Here is a 21,740-nt window from a genome sequence, read left to right on the forward strand (position 1 = left end):
TACAGGAATCCACTATTATAGCATCTCTAGTATATAATTATCAAGTGCCCCTGAAAAGTGATAATAATGGTTATTATCAATGTCCCTCACTGGATGAAAGAGAGTCCACCATCTTCCAGGATAGTTTGTTCCAAACCTTGGAAAGCTACTAAAAGTCTTTTTTCCCCTATGGAAGTATTTTTAAGTGACTTGGCCAATCAAATAACTGTTTCATCAAAAGAATATGAAATCATAAACTGGTCATAATAATGTCCTGAAGAGAAAGTAAATTTCCACCTACTGAAATTCTCTACAACTACTAAAAGAATTTAGGAATTGAGAATTATAAAACAAAAAAATATGGGCCTGGTTTTCCATATGCCAGTAGATGCTTTTCAGTTGTTGGATGGTGTATGCATCCATTTAAAAAAGAAATGCACAAAAAATTCCAATGGGGAAAATGGCAGACATTATTAATGTGCAAAGTAAGGTTATCTGGAGAATATTTGTGCTGAGTTCAGACTCCAACTAGCCTGTTCCAAAGTCTGCAACTCAAGGGTCCTAATTTAGTTTGTCCCTGCTTCAAAGCATGTACAGGCCCCACAATTCCTTCTTAACACTTCTGCACATAGGAACACATTACATACTTGTTCACCAGGCTTTCCAGATTCACCAGGGGCACCAGCGGGACCAGGAAGACCCTGAAAACAAAAATCAGAAGTGAAGGAAATATTAGCTTTGATAGGAGTGGATGAGCCCGACAATCAAATACAGCTTATTAAACAGGCTAAAGGTTTATGTCACTAGTACCACTAGTACCTCATGAATTTTACATGCTTCTATTTTACAGCAGTGTTTTCCAACTTGGCAGCTTTAAGACCTGTGGGTTTCAATTCCCAGAATTCTCCAGCTAGCTGAAAGCACTGTTTCAGTTTTCTTACAGGCCTTATGGCTTGTACTCAATAAAAACCATATATACTGAGTCTTTTAGTTCTGTTCTCCTGAGCAAATAAATGTACATCATTTGAACATTCAAAAGAAACAAAAAGTAATGGTATTAAATATTTAACTGGTGTCTGTCTGTCTGTCTGTCTGTCTGTCTGTCTATCTATCTATCTATCTATCTATCTATCTATCTATCTATCTATCTATCATCTATCTATCTTTGTAGAGAGAGAATGTACACATTTGTTTTTTCAAGCAATCCTGCTCACCTGGAAGCCAGGAGCACCGGAGGGACCTTGTTCACCTCTTTCACCAGCAGGACCCTGTAATGAAAAGGTAGGAAAATTCAAGCCTTGACAGAATCCAAAAAAGGGATAAATATTCATAATACTGAAGGAGGAGAAATCAAATCCATACTTACAGCTGGGCCTGGAGGACCTTGGGCACCAGCATCGCCATCTTTGCCAGGAGCACCCTGGGAGAAACCAAGGAGGAGTAAGGACAGGAACAAGCAGAGCCCAATGTTTTTAAAACAAACCTGGCACAAGAATTCTGTTGATTGAAAACCTTCCCACCAAATGCCTTTTCCCACCACATGATCAGATAATTTATCTCTGTAGAGATATTCCCCTGCGTTCTCTCTATCATTCTATCATTGCATGGAAAACCATCTCAGTGTGGATGTAGTAATGAAGGTGATGGAGTGGCATGGGGCATCCCAGGGTTTAGCCCACCTTCGGTCACAGAACCTATCAGATGATTTTCAGCCAGTCCCCCTCCTAAGCCTCCATTCCTTGCCCCCCTCCCTCTTATATAGATCCAAAAACCCCTAAAAAAAGGACTTTTGACTATAGAAATCTTAAGATATATATGTGAACTCTAGTGGGGGAAAGTAGCAGCACACACATATTGCTCTAATGCAACATTTATGTATATATGTATCTGTGTATGTGCACACATATGTAGGTATGTATTCAGTATATTTATTTGTAAGATGTGTATAGCCTCCCAGTTCTATAAAACAACTCTGGGTAACTATTTATTACCAGCAATTATGTAAACTAATCCTTGTATATATGTCCATCCAGATCACTGAAGGGAATAATAGAGGGCGAGGGAACAAAATACTTACATTAGCTCCAGTGGCTCCGGGAGCACCTCTCTCACCAGGTTTGCCAGGTTCGCCCTAGAAGAGGATGTGGTGGTGGTGGGGGGAGAGAATAGATAGAGAATGGGAGTTATTTCAGGGAGAGAGTCAATAACTTCCATTTCATTCTTCAGTATCTCTCCATGCTGTGGCAAATCTAGGATGCCCAGGTTCAATTTGTATTACATAAGCATGGTCTTATACATATTTGAAAGGCAGTTGAATGTCTTTCATACAATCATAGTATGTGGGGATGACCTTGGGACACAATGGCAAGAGTCACAGCTTAGACAATGGTCAGATAAGAGGCAATTGAGTTCACAGAAGGAATGGGAGATGGCAAAAATATCAGAAGGGACCTTCTGTAGTTTCTTGGACTATTAAGGTGAGGGGGGGAGGCCTGCAAAATTCCATTACTGTAACCTTACAGTAAAGATAGAACAAGTAGTTCTAGATGTGTTACGTCTCTGGATTATCTAAAAGGACTGACCCAAGCAGCATATTTTATTATATAGAAAATCTCAGTATCTCTAGTATTCCATTTTCATTTGGAAAAAACAACCCATTTTACCAACAATTTCCTCTCTCCAATTCAGTCTAGAGTGATTTTCACAACCAACCAAAGCCAAATGCCCCTTGAAACAATCTATTTCAAGTGTATTCAAGTGCAGTTAATACTTCTGCTCTCCATAAATCTATTTATACTTCAGTTAGTTGGTTGCTGAATATAAAGTTGTAATCATTAAAAACAACAACCATGAAGGCCTCTCAGGAAATGGATTAAATAGGAGGTTCTGATAATGACAGGAAGATCATGAAGAAAATCCTTCTATGTGATCACTAATAATTGTGGATGACCTGATGACACATAATCAATAGTGGTTCAATAGTGTCAATGTAGCATATACATGTGGATTATTCATGAAATCAGTTTTGAAATGAAATTGACTCTCATAGTAACCATCTGTAAAATATTCATATTGAATGAATCAGGAAGTTAGAGGTACAAATAGGGGGAGCTTTAATATAAAGCAGCCACCTGCTGCCCTTATTTCAGATATTCTTTTGCTCCTTGAAGAAGAATTAAAAGCAGCTGTTCTGGTGTCATAGTTTTTTCATGGGTTGAGTGCTAAATAAGGTGGTCATTTGTGGAAGAGAAGTAGGCGTCATCCTTGTATCTCACCCATAGAACATGTCATTCAGGAAGTAAATGCGGAGTGTTACTTACAGCAGAGCCTTTAGGTCCAGGGAATCCCATCACACCAGCTTGACCTCTTGCACCAGGTGGACCTGCAGGTCCAGGGCGACCATCTTGACCAGCGGGGCCCTATAAGTGAAAGGAAACAATAAGCCCATTTTTTAAAAAAAACATTTGTTCTATTGCAAAATATAGGGGCGATCCCAGTAAGTTCTCTCAACACTTACAGCAGGTCCAGTCTTGCCATCAGCACCAGGACTACCAGGGCTACCAGTCAGACCCTAGAGAAGAAAACAAAAGGGAGAACATGTGTGAATGGGGAAGATGGTGTGATGGGATGTAATGAAGAGATGGATCCCTAAGGGAGAGGGGCTGCCTTCCAGAGGAACAAGACTTAACTCCGCCCAAATATCATGTGTGAAAGAAAGAGGGTGAAGACAGGTCCTCCCTAATATTTCACAAAGGGTATTATAGATGCAAATAGTAGGATTTTCAGTTTGGTTAAGGTTTAGTCTATAGGAGCAAAACAATAGAGAAATCAACTTGGAAGAATTGTCATGAGTTTGGGGACTTTTGAGGCCTGACAGATGGGGAAACTATACCTATCTTATTTTTGCCTCTACAATGTATGACGTTGCAGAGTTCTAATTTTTATGCTACAGAAGCTCCTATAAAGATCATGAGCTTTAACTCTTATATTACACAGGTTGGACTAGACCTCGTAAGCTTCAAGGCAATAAAAGTACCCGTTAAGCATTTAAAAACCCCTGTTTTCTGTTTTAAAACACCTGAACATATAAGCTGTATTTTGTAAGAATTCCTGATTGGGCATTTCTTCTGTGGAAGAAATATGCCTTGTACTTTAAGGGTTTCTTCTGCAGCACAATTGCACAATTCTGTTTAATTGTGTTTTGACCATGTTTGTCTTCTGCTTCCTTTCAAGCACCTTCAAGTGTGCAGGCTTTTGAACTATCGATAAATTTAATCCACAGTCATCCAAATGAGCAATGTTTTGATCAAGGATGAAGAGACATTAAAAAAAAAACACACCACCAAGTGGAAATCTTAGTATTTTTAACACTAATTGTTTGTTGCTTTAAGGATTTATGTTAGTTTGAATGGATTAATACATATACTCAATTGATTAAGACATGGGTATCCTAAAGGGGGATGATGATAGTAATAATATCCTAAAATATTTTCCAGTGAAATGGGGACAAAACACAATAGAAAGAAATTGCAGTGACAATTTTGTCCCAAAGAAAGAGCTGGGAAGCAATTCATTAACTATAGCAGAATTTAAGAGCCTAATATAAACCATTGGTAAAAACAACTGAATCTGGTTTCTAAATATAATTTCAGTTTGCAACTGGTATATTTGATTCCATTATCTTTTCTACATTAGTTTATGTCTCTTGGGGAAAAATTAGATTATGAAAAGGGTTTTTAAAAATGACATTTTAGTCCTTTCACTGCTGTTTCATGGCTAATTATTTTACAGACTTGATTTTCCTCCCCATCCCCCAAACCATCAAAGTCTCACCTGAAAAAATACATTTCATATCATAATGCTAAATGGCCAGTGCAATCATGATTATATCAAAAACCAACCCAAACTGAACCAATATTTCTGGATTAGCATTGCCTTCATTGTGATGAGTGAAAATATTTGCTCCAGTTCACATATGCTCAGAAACGTAACTAAAACAGAGCAATAAAATCACTGCAAGGAACTTAATTCCTTTTAACCCATTCCTATTTATTCTCTGCTTCATTATCCTATGAGTGAAATGAGATATGAGTGAGTGCCACTAATTCACTTAGTTGGGGGAAGTGGATTACTTTGCATACGGTAAGATCCTTGATTACTCTTTATGACAGTGTTTAATTCGCTGTTGTAGACCTTCAATGCTGCACAGGGCTGGGCAGGGATGGTAGAATGTGCCCCATTCCCCACTGTCTAGGAGCCAATGGGAAGTATGAGAATATTTCCCATTTGCTTCCCTCTTCTGATCAAAGCTTGCTATTCGCTTACCTTGGCTCCAGGAAGACCAGGCTCACCAGTCCGTCCAGCTTCACCAGTAGATCCTTTAGGTCCAGCAGGGCCAGGAGCTCCACGTTCACCAGGGGGGCCCTGGAAGAAGAAAAGGCATCAAGAAAAGCTACTAAGAGCAGGTAAATCCTAGCTTTTCATTTCTCCTCAGTTTAGGAAGCCTCTGTGTGATTAAGACTATGAAGAGTGTATCTAAGAAGGAAAGGATATGTCTGGTGTGGCAATGGGTGGCTTTGGCTGCAGACATTATACATATTCATGAAAACAGGCTTTGAGAGACCTCAAGACTATACCCAAAGTCCAAAACTCCACAACTTGAGCAGCCTGTAGTTTTGGCAAACAAACATCCATATGTTTGAAGTCCCCCACCTGACATGTATTTAGGGAATTCTAATGTGAGCGAGGGACAAAACATGAGACAGAAGAAAGCAATATGGTCAGGGAGAAGAAAGCATGAAAGAAATGAAAAGAGAGATTGAAACTCCCTTCCAGGCAAGATCTGTATATTAGAAAAAAAGCACAAATGTATGGGAGAATAGGGATCTTATTTACAATGTTCTCTGGTGCTCAGAGAGATATCAGACTGTCCAGGATTATTAGAGAAGAGCTAGGTATGAAAGCAGGTGCTAGTAGTCCTACTAAATACAAGGACCATGAATATTTGCAAAACAGGCTTTAATATCATTCATAGGAATAAAGTTTCCTACGTTTTGTTAAGTGAGGTTGGCCACATTCCTACTGAATTCCCCCAAAACCTGATTATGCCATCAGATCTGGGGGCCTGAGGGAATGGGTGAGATACTAAAGTGACTCCTTTGTTATTAGCATCAGATGTTCTCTCTTAGCCTTGTGTTTTTTATTCTAAACATTTAAAAATAATAATTGGCCTTTATATATATTAACTTTTTACCATCTTCTTCCATGCCACTCAGAGTCACTCCTTTGTGAGATGGATGACCCTGTAATTCTGGGGGGGGGGGGGGAACTAGCCAGCTCTCTTAGCTCTTATAAATCCTCACAGCACTATTCTACTCCTTCATACAAAATTGAAAGGCTATAAAAAGGACATGGCAAGGAAGACTTTCATCCCATCCCCACCCACCCTGTTTCCTAGGCAATAAGAACCCTAGATGTCTGAGTTTCTGTATGCCACTGAACATGATCTTGAGCAAATTGCCTCAATAATGAGAATAACAGGCAGCAGGAACAACTGTGGATATATTGGTTCTTCTAAAAAAAAATTGTTTTAGATGTGACTCCTCTTTTGCTACCCTATAAAACATTTGGAAGGCAGGTCAAAAATAATCAAAGGTTGTATTTTGATAATCAGAAGTCAGCTCTAGACATAGAAGAATATGCAGACATTAAGAAAGATAGATAGATAGATAGATAGATAGATAGATAGATAGATAGATAGATAGCTGATAGATAGATAAAATATGAGTCTCCTGTGGATAGCCCATAGGAAATCAAGAGACTATTTAGCCATGTATTACCCACAAGACACACAACCCACCTTGGGACCAGCAATGCCATCAGCACCAGGGAAACCACGGCTTCCAGGAGCACCCTGTGACACAGGATTAAGAATATTATTATTGCTTATTGATTTTAAAAAACCAGTATTGTTACCAAGTAACCTACAAAGAAGCCTGTCCTCTCAAAATGCCAATATGAAGTCACTTGTTTTTCTGTGACTGGAAAAAGACAGTCACAACATTCTGCTAGAAAGAATGAAAAGCTAAAAGCCAGAACTAAATGGCAACTTCAGATTCAGGATGATATCCTTTTCTCAAGAATTATAATTCAGTTTCCTGATCAGAGTCAAAAGCACCCATTTGACATTTTGCCTCTTGCCTTAAATTAGCGCATATGCCTTGCAAATAAAGGAAAGGCTATAAAAAGCCACTGTCAGGTAGAACAGAAAGCTTAATCTTTCCTTACTTATTACCAGAGGAAACAGCAGTGCGCTATTTTAATTTAGTTTAATTTAGTTTTAATTTTTAATTTTGAAATGTTACAACACACCTTGTTTTATGGATGGCTCCGGGAGAACATTCCTCTGACTTATTAAAATTAGTCTTCCCACTTGGCCTGCTTCTATTACATCTGTAATTTAGCTTAGCAATTCTCCACCAATCTAACTAAATGTTATGAACCTGTAAGGCAGATATATCTTTCTGCCCATGTTTGTTCTAAATGCATCTTGGTATCCAAAGGCTAACAAACAACAAACATGGTTACATACACGTTCGCCAGCAGGTCCAGGCAATCCAGAAGGTCCTGGCTCACCACGGGATCCTCTCTTGCCTTCCTCACCAGGTGGACCAGCGGGGCCTTGAACACCAGCGGGACCCTAGAAGATAAAGTGAAGGATATAAATAACTTTGCAGGAGCGGTAAACTAAAAGCACAAGAGAAATAAAAGCACACATCATTTAGGTGAAATACTTACAGCTTCGCCTTTAGCTCCAGCATCTCCTTTGTTTCCAGGAGCACCAGGTTCACCCTAAAGTTATTAAGAAAAGACGAAAGCATACGGTAACATATCTCATTCAGTACAAAATTGCAAGAGTAGATTTGTCTTATTTTATATCTCACTACAGAATAAGGCAATATTCTATTATTTATTTAAGTACTTATTAATTATGCAATATAGGGAAAACAGCTGGAAAACGTTTATAAAGAATTGGTAGTGTGGAAGAGAACTAGGTATCTGTGAAGATACTTTTCCACATGCTTCAATTGATATAAGCAACTTATGAGAAGAAGAAATCTGTGGGATTTGTGAGCAATAAAACTTTAGTCAATAATTTTGAAATGGTTATCTTTAAAAGCCCACATGTCCATATCATCATATTCCATGTTTTTATAACTATCCCATCTGGTCAACAGATCAGTTTATTCTGAAATGCTGCACATTTTAAAATTCAGAAAGCAATGTATATCCTGATTGAGTAATGATATGGTAGAATGGATCCTTTATCCCTTTTAGTGGCTAAAGAGGTTGAGATTTATGTTAATACGCTGTTCTACTGCCCATTTATCACAGAATGGGCACCTGATGGATCTAGATGTTACTCTGAACAATAGCCTTAAAATCAGACACATCTGAAATCCATGTGATCCAACCTAGTGGTCTTTAAGAAGGCTGGACTATCATGCATGAGATTCTCCTTATTGGCCAATATATAATTCAATATAGTCAGGTGACACCAGTTGATGATAAGATTAGAGCAATTGGGTGGCACTTACGCTATTACCCTTGGGACCGGGAGCACCAGTGGGACCTTGTGGGCCAGCTGCTCCACGAGCACCGGGGAAGCCAGGAGCACCAGAAATACCAGGAGCACCCTAGAGAAGAGGAAGCGGAAAGGTTGAGAGAAGTGGCAAATGAAGACAATGACATGAATAAAGAGAGTTATTGGGATTAGAAGATACTTACAGGTGCACCTTTGGCACCAGGTTGACCATCAGAACCAGGATTTCCCTAAAGCAGAGGAAAAAATACAAAATAATTACTATATTAGTTCACTGATTGTTTAAGTCACATCTTCTGTCTCCTGTGTGGGCACACCATGTCATAAACTACCTTCAACCTTCACAATTAACCTTGAAGCACTCTCCAAAAAATAGGTGAATATATGCATTTAAGAGTGCTGTTAAAATTAAGAAGTGAATAATTTTTAAATAAATCAGAAGTATAGGGGAGGTGGGGGGAAACTGGTAATTCTTACAGCAGGGCCAGCAGCGCCAGCAGGACCAGCAGCACCAGGCTCTCCACGAGCACCTTGTGCGCCTTCACCACCACGAGCACCTTGAGGACCAGTTTCACCCTGTGCAAGAAGAGAGTGAAGATTCATAAGTGTGCAGGCCTCCCTGGGTTGATGCACATCTTTCTCTCTGGTCAATCCCCTTAGTCTCTCCAAGACCAATTTATCTCCTAGTTGGTTGTATTATATAACACTATCCTAGTTAATCAGACTTCATGGTCCTCCCAATCCCACCCAGATATCATGAGGTCTTACTCCTGAGTCACACATTTCAGACTTTCAAAGCCTGTTCAATGTAATGGAGGACTCTATATAAAATGTAAACCTCATTCTTATATTGTTGAACATTATTGCTATTTTCAGTTATGATTTAATTTTATATTATTCAACTGATGTCTAAAGCTTGATGTAGTAGTTTATGCAGTTGTTTCCTTCTTAAGGCAAATACTGAAATAAGCCATAATAATGCCAGCTTCCCAGCTCTGGTCCCTAAACTTTATCTTTTCTTAGTCCAGCAATCCCTTTTCTGTATCTAAACCTGGGCTTATATTATATTGGTCATCCCTCCTGATCCCTAAACAAGGAATTATTGAGGCTTCTCAGTATTTTTTAGCAAACTAGAATGGAGAGAGCTTAAAGCAGGAACTTTTCCAAGTTCAGGCATATCATTTCTGTCCATGCATTTATCCTCCAGGGAATGCTTTGTTGCCCCCTTGCTAAGAAACAGTAAGGTAAAGATTGATGCCTTCCTCTGTAAAGAAACCTGAGAGACAACTATCCCCAATCTAATTTTAAAAAATCAGCAGCCAAATTGAACAATGTTAATGCTTTCGTAACACAAATACATTGCAATGGCAAGTTGGTCATTCAAGGCCAGTTAGAGTCACTGTGAAACAGTGAGATGGACAACAGATAAATTCAATAATAATAATCATCTTTACCTTAGGACCAGCAGGACCAGGGAATCCAGGGGGACCAGCTGGGCCAGTGGGACCCTATTAAAAAAAGAGAAGAGATTAAAGGTTGATTATAGAGCTTTTTCATACTGTCCCTAATTAATAGTTCTTAATACTGCCAGATCTGCATTAACTCTGGCCTTTGAAATAAGGAAAAAAGAAAAACTGACTCAAGGCAAACTAGAGAGAAAAGGATATCTTCATTTAAGGGCAGAAAGCTTGGAAGATTAGTCTTCATCTTCTAGATGAAGACTAATCTTCATCCCTTCTCTAAAGAAAAGGATTCTCATGCAATATGAAGACTTTCCAAGAGAAGCAAATGAGAGGGACACTTACTGTGGGACCAGCAGCTCCAGCAGCACCATCGTTACCACGAGCACCCTGTAATGCAAAAGAGGAGAAAGGGCATTTGAATGACCTACAAAATCACATAAGATATGAAAGAGAATACTTGAATTGAGTCCATAAAACGCTATGAATACGTAGCAATTTAAAAGTTGAGAGGAATGCACTTACAGCTGAGCCAGCAGGGCCTGGACGTCCTCTCTCACCAGGAAGACCACGTGGGCCCTAATTAGAAGAAACAGAGTGGGGAGGGGAATCAGTTGAAAGGTACTTTGACTGGATCTCATTCTTATATCTTTATCCTTTCCATTAATTTTTAATTATATTTAGTATTTATCATACTCTTCCAAAATCATCCTGTTTCTCAATCTTAGGAACTTTAAGATGCATGGACTCCAATTCCCAGAATTCCCCAGCTAGTGTGACTAGCTGGGGAATTCTGGGAGTTGAAGTCCACTCATCTTAAGGTTACTAAGATTGAGAAATACCAATATACCATATTCTTCTAAAAGTTGTCACATCTTAAGTAAGTTTTAGAAGTTTACTCATTTACTGGAAAGCCATAGGGGTTGTAGAAAGCTATAGGAATTATACTGTCCTATATCTAGGACTTAACACTAATTTTAAGACCTTTCTCTTCCCAGATATATGATGCAGTCCTTTTTCCTTATTATGTTTTCCTGTTGGTAAGGATTTACTTATAAATATATTTAAAAGCAAATGAAATGTCACCGTAGACTTTATTAAAATTTGCCCTATTCAAGTACTACTAACACCCAGTTCTATTATGAATTTAGCATTCTTTCCATTTGATACAGTCCCTGTTATTCTTAATATCAAGTGTTTTTCCTTTATATAGGAGGCTCATTTAAGGTTGGTTCTAGAAAGGACTTTTGCATACTCTTTTGGGTTTGCCTTCTATTAACAGTAATGTGGAAGTAGATTATCTTATCTTATTTGGTACCTTTGGCCAGAATGCAAAAGGAAGTCCATACTGGACATTTTTAGATAAGGTAGCCCCATAATTCTCATTTTACTTTCTATTCCACTATTGTCTTCTCTGTCTGAGGGTCAACACCACTAGATAGGCCAAACCTGGATATCAACTCCACATGAAGGCTAAAATTACTTTCACAGAGATGGCATGCACTTTGAATCTCACAAGTTTGGTTATGCTACCCCTCTCCTCCTTCTTATACCCCAGTGGATTAGGAAGGCATCTACCTGAGTCACTTCTGAATGTTATCCCTCTGAACTGGACTTAAAAAACATTTCAGATCCTTTTGCTTAGGTAACAATTCCTGGACATCTCTTTAAAGACCATCTTCCTTCCTCTTTACAGTGTTACAATAGGTCATCACTTTTCTGAGCTTTCAACAGATATTCTTGCTATTTCTTATAGATTTTGCTCCAGGCAGCCAATTTTGTACAATATGCATTGCATCAAAGTACTATGATGCAATTAGATTTTTTTCCCTCCATGGCAAAATAAGTTGCTTTCATTGATGGTACAATTTAAACAAATCTATTGTCCATCTAAATGACTCCATTGGTACATAGCCTATATTTCTTAGAGCAATGGATCAAAGAAGGGTGAAAATATATACTTACTACTTGTCCGGGAGCACCGTTTTCACCAGGGCTGCCAGGCTCACCCTAGAAAGAAGGAAAAGAAGAAATGACAACACAAGTTGTTAAAGTGAACGGAGGTGGAATTTTGTATCAAATAAAGGGATGTACTTAAAATGGACACTTACCTTGGGGCCTGCAGGTCCAGCATCACCTTTAGCACCATCAAGACCACTGAATCCCTAAAGAAGATAGGGATAATATGTATTTATTATTAAGTGTATAATAAGAAGCGTGAAGAACAGAGACATTGGAAAACAAATCAAAATGTTCAAAGTTACAACAGCACTTGTGACTTATGACTGTTTTTTACACTTATGACTATTTGCAGCAGCCTCATGGTCATGTGATCAGAAGTCAGATGTGCTTGGCAATTTACTCATATGGTTCCAATGTCCAAGTTTCATGTAATCATCTTTTGCGACCTTCTGACAAGTAAACTTAATGGGGAAGCCAGATTCACTTAGCAACTGTGTTATTAACTTAACAACTGCAGTGTTAACAGTGGCGGAAAGAACGGTCATAAAATAGGGCAAAATTCACTTAATAAATAGTTTAGGCTCAATTGTGGTCTTAAGTCAAGACCTATTTATATTACATTAGAAATATTATTTAAATGAGTTACAGGAGCAAAATGCTAAATGACTTTGAGTATTGTGAGCCCCAGGATGGATAGGAATCACAAAGATATACAATATCCAATTTTTAGAAACTAGCTAGATGTTTTTTCCCCCAAAGAATATATTTAAAGGACTAGTCTACTTGTGTTTCATATACCTTTTAAAATAAGGAACATAGGAAATTATGAAGTTGTAAAATATTACTAGATTCACTTGACTGTGTGGTCTATATTTGTGGCCATATTGAATGCCAGGAATTATGGAGTGAACACTTTCTGACAATGCCTACAAACACTATTAACATTTTGAAAAGTCCAATTCCTAAAAAATCTTCAGAAGACATGCATACACAATCTAAGTTGTAATCTAGCTTTGGCAGACTTTGAATTGTAGAATTTGTGAATTGCGTTGGATATTGAATGATTGAAGTGTGCTTACTCTGTGTCCCTTCATGCCTGGGAGGCCAGCAGTTCCGGGAAGGCCACGGGCACCCTGGAAGAAATAAGCCAGACATTCTTGAGAATAAAAGAATTATGACAAATCACTTTTCAGCATGTGGCCTTAGCCAGGTCCCCATTTCATGACTATCCTCCCACCACTACACTTGTCTATGATGATGAACTGAAAAAAAGGTGTTTTTTAATTTCTTATTTAGAAATCAAACAAAGCCATTTCAGTACTTGAGCTTATTCTCTCAAACCCAATCTTCCAATTGTCCAATATGTGAGAGTCTAATATTTTCACAACCATCTTACTGTTAAAGCTTTGAATTACCCTTCTTATGATCAAAAATAAATTTGTGTTTGAGCAGATGGACAATGCATGATTCATCATAACAAAACAATTGCTGGCTAACTAACCCATCATTCCCTCTTACATATATGGACAAGACACCTTACCTGGGGGCCAGGAGGACCACGCTCACCAGGACGGCCAGGTTTTCCAGCTTCACCCTTGGAGAAAGAAGGCAGGGGAAAAAAAACTAAGCTAAAACAGTAATAATTCAGAAATCAGAGAGGGGTTTTTTTGGGGGGGGAAAGGGACCCTAAATTCTCTCATCTGCAAAAGAGATCTTTACGATTTTCAGAAGCCAATCAAAAGTTATGGCCTGAAACCTGAGAACTCTGATCTTGTAAGCAGAATGTTAGAAGAAAAAATAGTGTGCAATAATTAAGAAGGTCTACCTTGTTACCTGAACTCTACAAATACCGGTTGAGGAATTAGTGGCCTTAAACTGCCCCTTGGATGGTTTAATAGTATATTTTTTTAAAATATAAGATTTATGGCAAGATCAAGGTTGTAGTAAAATTAATAGTTATCTTTTGGAGATCTGCCATTCGCTGCAGTCTATAATAGGAAGACCAAAGAGAGCAAGAGAAATTTTCCAAGAAGAGAAGCACCGCCCCCCATTTTTGCACCACTTTTGCTATTGTTTCTACTGCTAGACTCGCATGTTTCAGAAGACAAGACAAGGCTGATACATCGTGAACCAGTTCCCTCAAACTTGTCGATTCAGAGAAGCCTTTTTGTTTGTCAGATTTGCTTGCAAGGTGTGTATTCTATCTGTGGATAATTAGAGGAAAAACTGGGGGTTCCTCCCCCTCTAAGAATGATATAGTCACTTACATCATCTCCATTCTTGCCAGGGGGACCGGCTGGACCACGAGGACCCATTGGACCCTAGATAATTTATTGGGGGGGGGGAAACAAAGGCATTAAAATCTGAACAAATACATCAGTGCTCCTACTTATAATCTTGCTTATATCTAAGACTGGAACAGAAGCCTGTCTACAGCGTGTTTGCGTTCAAAAACTATTCTAGGTAATGAAAAATAAATTTTGAAAAAGATAACTGGGAGGGGGGGGGAGACTGTTCTGGCTGGCTGTAATCATAATATAGCTCCCTCCATCCACCACCACCCCCAAAAGGCACCCCCACCATCAAGCAATACTTACAGAAGAACCAGGCTCGCCAGGCTCGCCAGGGGGACCTTGGAAACCTTGGGGGCCCTGAAAATTTAAAACAGGGACATGTATGTTAAAAAGAAAGCAATTCCAGAGAACACCCCTATTTGTTTTGGGCTGCATTATTTTCTGCCATGTCCCAAATATACTTTTTGAAAAGGCAACTGGACTTTCTTTGTTTTTTTTTCCTTTAGCTTCTTGGATGAGAAGCAAAATAATCTTCAAGGAAAGAGACAAAGTCCAGCTGCATTTTGAAAAACACCTTTGGGACAACCATGACCTGAATGACAGAGAATCTCCCTAGACACTTTCTGCCATGGGTCTTTCATTTCCATGGCTGACTCCTGCCTTCACATCTTTTAGCCCTGCAGTTTGCCTGGCCTGAAACAATTGCTTTCATCAGTGAAGCTGACTGTTTTCCCACACAGTTAATTTACTGAATTTCTGTACGCTCCATTTTCATTATTCTAGTATAGACTGCAAATCTCTGGATATGTTGACCCAAAGATCGCTGAGGCTGAATGATCGATTGTGCAGCAGATAAAAAGAAGCAAAATATGATGTCTGTGAGGAAATACAGAGCAGATGAAAGAGGAATTACATCCTCTATTATATTAGGGTTAGGTTTAGTGTAGAAGGAATGGATTTAAGAAAGTCTTGTTTGTTTATTTATCTACAATAAGCAGGTTTTGCAAAGCAAATGATGGTTCTAGTTTGTTTCTCTGAATGAATGCATATTGTGCGTTCCTAGGTTTAAAATTTTAAAAGGAAGGTGGCATCTCCAATATCATAGATGGAAATGCAAGTAACTTGTCTTCCTTCCCTTGTTTTCAACTTTCTGGGTTATCTGCAAAGTTTGTAAATAATAGTAGGCCTTCCCCCAAAAATTGCTATTAACACCTTTGCACTAAAAAAGCCCCCTCCAGTTCAATGTGGGATTCTGCACAATTTAAGCATCTTTGTACTATTTTTTTGAATAAGTGTGGCTGATATTCATTAATAACTGAGCAGAGCACAAAATTCTTGTTGCCTGCAACACAATAATCCTCACTTTTACAAAGTCTCTGCTCTTTAAAATTGAGGGAGGAATAAAGATATTGAAATGTTCCCCTTGAAAGTAGTACCAAATTTACATTATCTTTCTTATATAAAGTTCATTCTTAAGAAGAGAGAAAATACTTACAGGAGCACCAGGGGGTCCGGGAAGACCACGAGGACCAGCTGGACCCTAAACATCGCCAAGAAATAAATAGTCAGCTTAAACTGAATTGGTACAATTTCTCCTTCATCTCGGTGGGTATCTATATCTCGGTGGGTATCTATATCCTTGAATCTATATAATCATCATATTGCCTTGATCTTGTTTGATCATTTTGAAACTTTCATTAACCATACATTGGAGAACTGTTTTGTTGAGGAAGTCTGGCGTTGTGTATCATTTTCAAGGTGAACTTTCTTCAGTCTTTTCATATCTCAGGGCCCAACTTTAATTTCTACATTGATTTTCAAAATGCATTTTATAGTTGCTATGTTAACAGTTACATGTAATTTGCAATCCCTCTAGTGATGGGTGAGTTGCCATTTTTTTTTTCTTAAGGTGAAGCATAAGGCAAAATGGTCATTCCCTCTTGAGTGAAACATCTGAATATTGCTTTATTCTTTCCAGAAGCAAAACGTAGGTTGTACATTTCTGCTTCCCCTAAAACTGTATTAAAGGATGGATTTAAGCCATATTTCAATTACTTTTTATTACAATTTTTTTTAGCTATAATAATCACAGCTTAAATTCAAGCTATTGTCCTTAACTTGCAATTCTCCATTCAATTAAGAAGACAATGTAATTATAATCTTTAAGAAGCCATTGTAACATTATGGTCTTAAACTCCACTGATTTCAATGACCTGCTTTTTTGTAACAAAAGTGCCTCTGCTAGTTGTATAAAGTTTTATTCTAAATCACACAGGCTATCATTATGGGCCTTAATTAAATGAGTGAATACCCATGCCTTGAATTTCCTGTCTAACTCCACTGCTTTTCTGCAGTACTTTTTCCCTACAAAACAAACCACACAAAAGTGAACCTTTCCTTTTTCACTGAACACTTGTGATGATGCTTGTGCTTATATCCCCACAGAGTCACCTTCTGGTCTTAACCATTATTGAACCAAGAAGAGTTGACTTGTTTACATCATATAACTTAAAGTATATATCTATTATTAGAGTTCAGTGTTTTGCTACTACTTCTTCTTCTTCCTTCTCCTCAGCAATCCTTTCCCTTCAACCAGCATTTTCTCCACAGCCTCAAGGACATCAGCCCTTACCATTGGGCCAGGAACAGCTAGGCCGCCAACAGATTTTTCATCATAACCGAAAGACATTTGACCAGCATAGTTCTAGAAAAGGAAAGAGTGAAAGGAGGAACTTGTGAACAGGTACTTAAACACAAATGCCACGTAACTAGATGGAATAACCAAATTAATCTTGCTTACTCCACCAAGGCCAAAGGGACCAGGGGGGCCTGGAGGTCCAGGGAGGCCAGGTTGTCCGGGGATGCCATCATTGCCAGCGGGGCCTGGAGGTCCCTGAAAATAAATATAGCAAGAAGCCAGGTATTACTATTATGAAAGTATGTCCCCATTTATTGGCATGATTAGAACTTGTTGAAAATTCCCTGCAAAATTTGGATTGGTGCGGGGGGGGGGGGGGACACTTGTTCCCCATAAACCTTAAAAAAAACCACCTACAATTAGGATGGGAAACTTTTTAAAGTATGAATTGTGTATCCCTGATAAAGGGGTCATGAATCTTTTTTTTTTTTTTAAAGTTAAATATTAAAGCTGAAATGTAAGTTTTAATTTTGGTGCTGTTTTATCTTACTGTTATTTTGGAAAGTTATAGCAAACCAATGAAATTGGGGTGTGCTTCCCATTGGATGAGGTGCAACAAATGTAGCCATTGAATATTTATGGGCAGAATAGCATGTGTTTGTAATACAAATTGTAAAATTATAGTAAATGTGTAGGAGCAATTGTAGGATAGATTATCAATCTCCCATATTAAATCACAATATTACAAAAAAAAATTTTTTTGTACTTTTGAACATGGCTTTTATATTTTTATCTTTAAATTTGAACTACAATCAGCCAAACATGTGTATTCTTACCCTTTCTCCTCTTGGGCCTGGATCTCCTTTAGGACCCTACCAAATAAAAGAAAAAAGGGGGGATTATTCATATTGCTACAGGAATAAAAAAAATAAAAAAAGACATAGCTAAAAAATTGAATTTTGGATTGCAAAAATATAATTTACCTCTACACCGGTGACATCTGAGTAAGCAGGAATAGAATCTTGAATGCAAAATGTAAAAGAGTATTAAGAACCAGAAACTGTGACCATCCAAATAGCTTCATTGTTTTTAATAAGCTTCTAAATTTTTCTTGCCTATCATGAGTTTTTTTTTTTTTTAAATGCAATGGAATTTATGGGTTAAACATGCTTATCACAGTCTTCAGCTAAATGAATCCAGTTAATTTCAGAAGATAATAGAACATTGACACGCGTGTCATTAGTGGCCTAATTAGAAAATGCCATGTATGATTGTTAATGCCAAGCAGATTTCAAATTGCACACATTTCAGACAAATACAGTACTACCCAATTGCCTTTCCATGTTATGCTGTTTTGCTATGCGATAAAGCTTTGATATTGTAGCCTGAAAGCATCTTCTCCAAACTTTACTCAAATCTTGCCTAACTCCATAGATATTATCTCCCTTGACAGTTTCCTCCCTGCCTGCAAATGATTTTCATAAATATTTATATTAAACCCAAATGTTTAGATTGAAATGGAAAGCGATCAGAAAAAAAAGCAGCCTGGGTAAGAACAATGATTTGCCATTAGTAACTCAGTATTAAGTGACTATAGAGGTGACAAATGGATTGATGGATAAATAAATAATTGTTAAATGTTTAATATAGGCATGGCTGATTAGTTTTAAAATTAGACTTTTTTTAAATAAGTGAATAAGGAAGTGAAAGTGAATTTAAGTAGTTTAAGTGAAGGTGGATGGTTTTGTGTAAAATGGACTAATGATAGATAACTACCAGAGGATATGAGAATGTATGAGTGACAGTTCTGCCTGTCAGAAGAAGTGGACAATTAGGATGGGATGATAGAGTGGACAGGAAGGAAATAAACTGTAGCTCATACCGGATCCAGGACAAACTGCACAACATTCGCCTGGAGGGGTTACAGCATTGGGGCAGTCTGACACATCTGAGCATACAATGGTATCACACTGTAGGGTACCATAGTCACACAGGCACAACACACACTTTTTAGGCCTCCAAAGTGATTTGTCTTGGTAGATTTTTCCATTGTGTGTGCAGCTTCCAGGTTCGACTGTAGAATATAAAGATAAGATGAAGAAAAAAAGAAGATGGAAAAGAAGCAAGATGCAGATGTGAACAACTGTTCATTGGGCCAAGTGCTAGCAAGAGCAGGAAAATGGGAGACATTTTAAGAACAGTGCCATTTTAACAACACATGCGTGTTTTGGTGTTTTTATCAGCATTTGCTTTCTTTTCTTGCGCTGTTCTGACTTGATTCTCTGTGGGGCTTTTTAAACCTCATCTGCTTTTCATCAAGCACAATTCTATGACACAGGAAACTAGCTCTCTCCACAGTAACTCTTTCCAGTTGCTTTGGAATTTAAACAAAACCTCTAGCCAGTTGTTACATCCAATTTGTAACCTCAGCATTTTGGCACTGAAGCCAAACCAAACACAAGGCAAGGAAAAATAAATTAATATTTTGGAACAAGAAAGAGATTGGGAAGAAGAAGAAAGAGAAACAAAAATGGCATCTGAATTGAAAGATGATTCATGAATGGGAAGAAATTGTTTCTTATCAATCATTTGTGCTTTCGGAAAATTGAATCCAAGGAATTTCGGGGAGGAGACATGGCATGCGTGAGCCAATGCAAGGCAATTTCCACAAGGCAGGTGCAATGGATGAAATATTTTGCTAACTCTTTGCATGATAAATGAAGGAGACCTAGCTAGGCCAAGAGTAGCAATTAAAGGAGAAAACCAAAATAAAGAATTTTTCTAATATATGTCATTTAAAAAAGTAAAGAATACCATAATTATAAATCTTGATACCTAGCCAGATGCTTTTAAAATTGAGTGCTTCCTTTTAGAAGAGTGTATAGTTTCAAGGTTCCCCAAACCAGAAAAATATTTATTTCACTTTGCGCCAATGGATGGGAAATGACAAGATGAAAATAAGTAATTTCTGGGAATATTTTTTAAAAATAAAAGCAAGAAAAGAAAAAGATCCTTAGAGATTTAGGAAAATAAAAATTTCCTGAGCATTGCAATAAAAGTGCAAACTATCCACAAGATGGCAGCAAAATATCCACAGTTTGAAATCAGAGGTCATCAAAATTCTCTGCTAAGGCATGTCAGTTTTCTTTCCTTCCAAAGAGGGCAGGGGTGGTGTTCAACAGGCATATTTAATCCTTGACTCCAGAAGGAGTCTCACTTTGATTGATGTCGATCCCTTTCAAGGCCACCCCCACAACCCAGTTGGAAGGCTACCTCGGAATGGCTCAGTAGCCAAAAGCAAAAGAGAATTTCTTCATGGCCACTAGATGTCACCACTGGATATTTTTTACTAGAGGGGGTAAGTCATTCTGAAACATTCGCAGTCCAAAAGGCTTTGTCTGTGAAATGATGTCTAGACTTTTGTGCTTTATAGATTGCTGAAACATTTCCCTTATGAATCATTATGAAGCTTCCCCCCATCACCCACCCACTTAATAGGTTTGTGATGGCTTCTGCAGGCTTCTTCGGCAAGTCACTACAACAGGCTTACTTTCTGTACTTCTTCTGGCTCATGATCTTTGTGTCTTAGTTTTATAAACAACTTTCCAATGACTTTTCCATCATTTGCTGAATACCCCTTTCTGTCCCTCCCCAATGACAGCCCACTCCCTTTCCCTCTCCTGACATCTGATTTACTAAACTTGGCAAGACAGCGCAAGGCTTTGAATTGGTCCAACTTGTTGCTTTTCCCCAAGGCAAGGAAAAAAAAGGGGGGGGGCAGGAAAAACACCCCACAATGCCGAAGGCTATCCACAGCTGCTTAAGTTTACTTTTCAAAAAGTTCATGTTCTCTGTTAAATACTGCACTATTGTGGATTTTAAAAAAAATCAGGTGGAATAAAATTTTATTTTTCAGCCTTCCAAAAGTCCTTTCCCTGCATTCAAGGCAAGCTTAAAAACTTTTGGAAGGTCAAGGACATGTACTGATCTTCCCCTCTTAACAATAACAACAGCCTCAGAATTTTATTAGCATGTGTACTTTATTTGCCCAGATGTATTTGTCTTTCAAGTTATACCACATATAACAATAATTTCTGTTGCAGCAAAGCATGACGAAATGTTAACATCTCTTCATGCTTTGCCACTCCAAGCTTGGTCTCCTATTTTGTAGGGAGGGTTGACTCTTGCGCTGTGTTTCCTGATTATAAATGATTTGCGAGGGGAGCAGAGAAGGAGGCAGCTTTATGTTCAACACAAAACAGTTAAAGAATAAGAGAAAATGCACTCCCCTCTCAGGATATGATAAAAGCTGCCACTTAATTTATACAGAGAGTGAAAGAAAATAAAGCACTGTACATACCATCTTCTTCATCTTGGCCTTTGGTGAGTAGAACAGTTGCTGCTATCAAAAGCAGTAACCGGGAATCCACAAAGCTGAACATGTCTAAATATTAGACATGAAGACTCTTTGTATCCTAGGTTCTGCTTTAGTGTCCAGTCATACAGGGACGGTCTGCTTTATCTAGTTCCACTCCAGACCCCAGCAGAAACTTCCTACTGACTCTGTCAAGTTTTTAGGTTCCCTATTTATATGATCCAATGCCCTAGAGGTGGATCCCTTCTTCGCTTACTCCTTAGTGTTGGAGGGGGAGATTTTGGGCCAGCCTCTCAGCCAATCAGCAACTGCAGTCTGCCCTCAGACACGCACACCACACACAGACACACACACACACACACACACACACACACGCACATGCACCCACTCCCAAAAAGTTGAGAAGCAAAGCCAAACCCCTTTCTATCCA

At 38.3% G+C, this 21,740-nt stretch overlaps 1 protein-coding gene across 2 annotated transcripts in view; it reads right to left on the bottom strand.

The window, feature by feature from the left end:
• COL1A1 (collagen type I alpha 1 chain) overlaps positions 1 to 21,488 on the bottom strand; it is a 39,376-nt gene extending 17,888 nt beyond the window's left edge. Inside the window, exons 1-29 of one of the 2 annotated variants that reach the window (XM_032235758.1) lie at positions 21,296 to 21,488; positions 18,818 to 19,009; positions 17,919 to 17,956; positions 17,772 to 17,807; positions 17,098 to 17,190; positions 16,930 to 17,001; positions 15,793 to 15,837; positions 14,601 to 14,654; positions 14,271 to 14,324; positions 13,544 to 13,597; positions 13,083 to 13,136; positions 12,153 to 12,206; positions 12,007 to 12,051; positions 10,567 to 10,620; positions 10,387 to 10,431; positions 10,036 to 10,089; positions 9,059 to 9,157; positions 8,767 to 8,811; positions 8,577 to 8,675; positions 7,777 to 7,830; positions 7,571 to 7,678; positions 6,839 to 6,892; positions 5,305 to 5,403; positions 3,497 to 3,550; positions 3,300 to 3,398; positions 2,057 to 2,110; positions 1,346 to 1,399; positions 1,194 to 1,247; positions 627 to 680 (exon numbers count right to left, since the gene is read on the bottom strand). In XM_032235758.1, the coding sequence (XP_032091649.1) occupies positions 627 to 680; positions 1,194 to 1,247; positions 1,346 to 1,399; positions 2,057 to 2,110; positions 3,300 to 3,398; positions 3,497 to 3,550; positions 5,305 to 5,403; positions 6,839 to 6,892; positions 7,571 to 7,678; positions 7,777 to 7,830; positions 8,577 to 8,675; positions 8,767 to 8,811; positions 9,059 to 9,157; positions 10,036 to 10,089; positions 10,387 to 10,431; positions 10,567 to 10,620; positions 12,007 to 12,051; positions 12,153 to 12,206; positions 13,083 to 13,136; positions 13,544 to 13,597; positions 14,271 to 14,324; positions 14,601 to 14,654; positions 15,793 to 15,837; positions 16,930 to 17,001; positions 17,098 to 17,190; positions 17,772 to 17,807; positions 17,919 to 17,956; positions 18,818 to 19,009; positions 21,296 to 21,377 (1,953 nt within the window). In that variant the 5' untranslated portion in view covers positions 21,378 to 21,488. The remainder of the gene's footprint in view (positions 1 to 626; positions 681 to 1,193; positions 1,248 to 1,345; positions 1,400 to 2,056; positions 2,111 to 3,299; positions 3,399 to 3,496; positions 3,551 to 5,304; positions 5,404 to 6,838; positions 6,893 to 7,570; positions 7,679 to 7,776; positions 7,831 to 8,576; positions 8,676 to 8,766; positions 8,812 to 9,058; positions 9,158 to 10,035; positions 10,090 to 10,386; positions 10,432 to 10,566; positions 10,621 to 12,006; positions 12,052 to 12,152; positions 12,207 to 13,082; positions 13,137 to 13,543; positions 13,598 to 14,270; positions 14,325 to 14,600; positions 14,655 to 15,792; positions 15,838 to 16,929; positions 17,002 to 17,097; positions 17,191 to 17,771; positions 17,808 to 17,918; positions 17,957 to 18,817; positions 19,010 to 21,295) is intronic. The other variant, XM_032235759.1, reaches the window with a different exon arrangement.
• Positions 21,489 to 21,740: the final 252 nt, after the last annotated feature.

This window comes from Thamnophis elegans, chromosome Z (genome assembly GCF_009769535.1).
Source record: "Thamnophis elegans isolate rThaEle1 chromosome Z, rThaEle1.pri, whole genome shotgun sequence".
Lineage (NCBI taxonomy): Eukaryota > Metazoa > Chordata > Lepidosauria > Squamata > Colubridae > Thamnophis > Thamnophis elegans.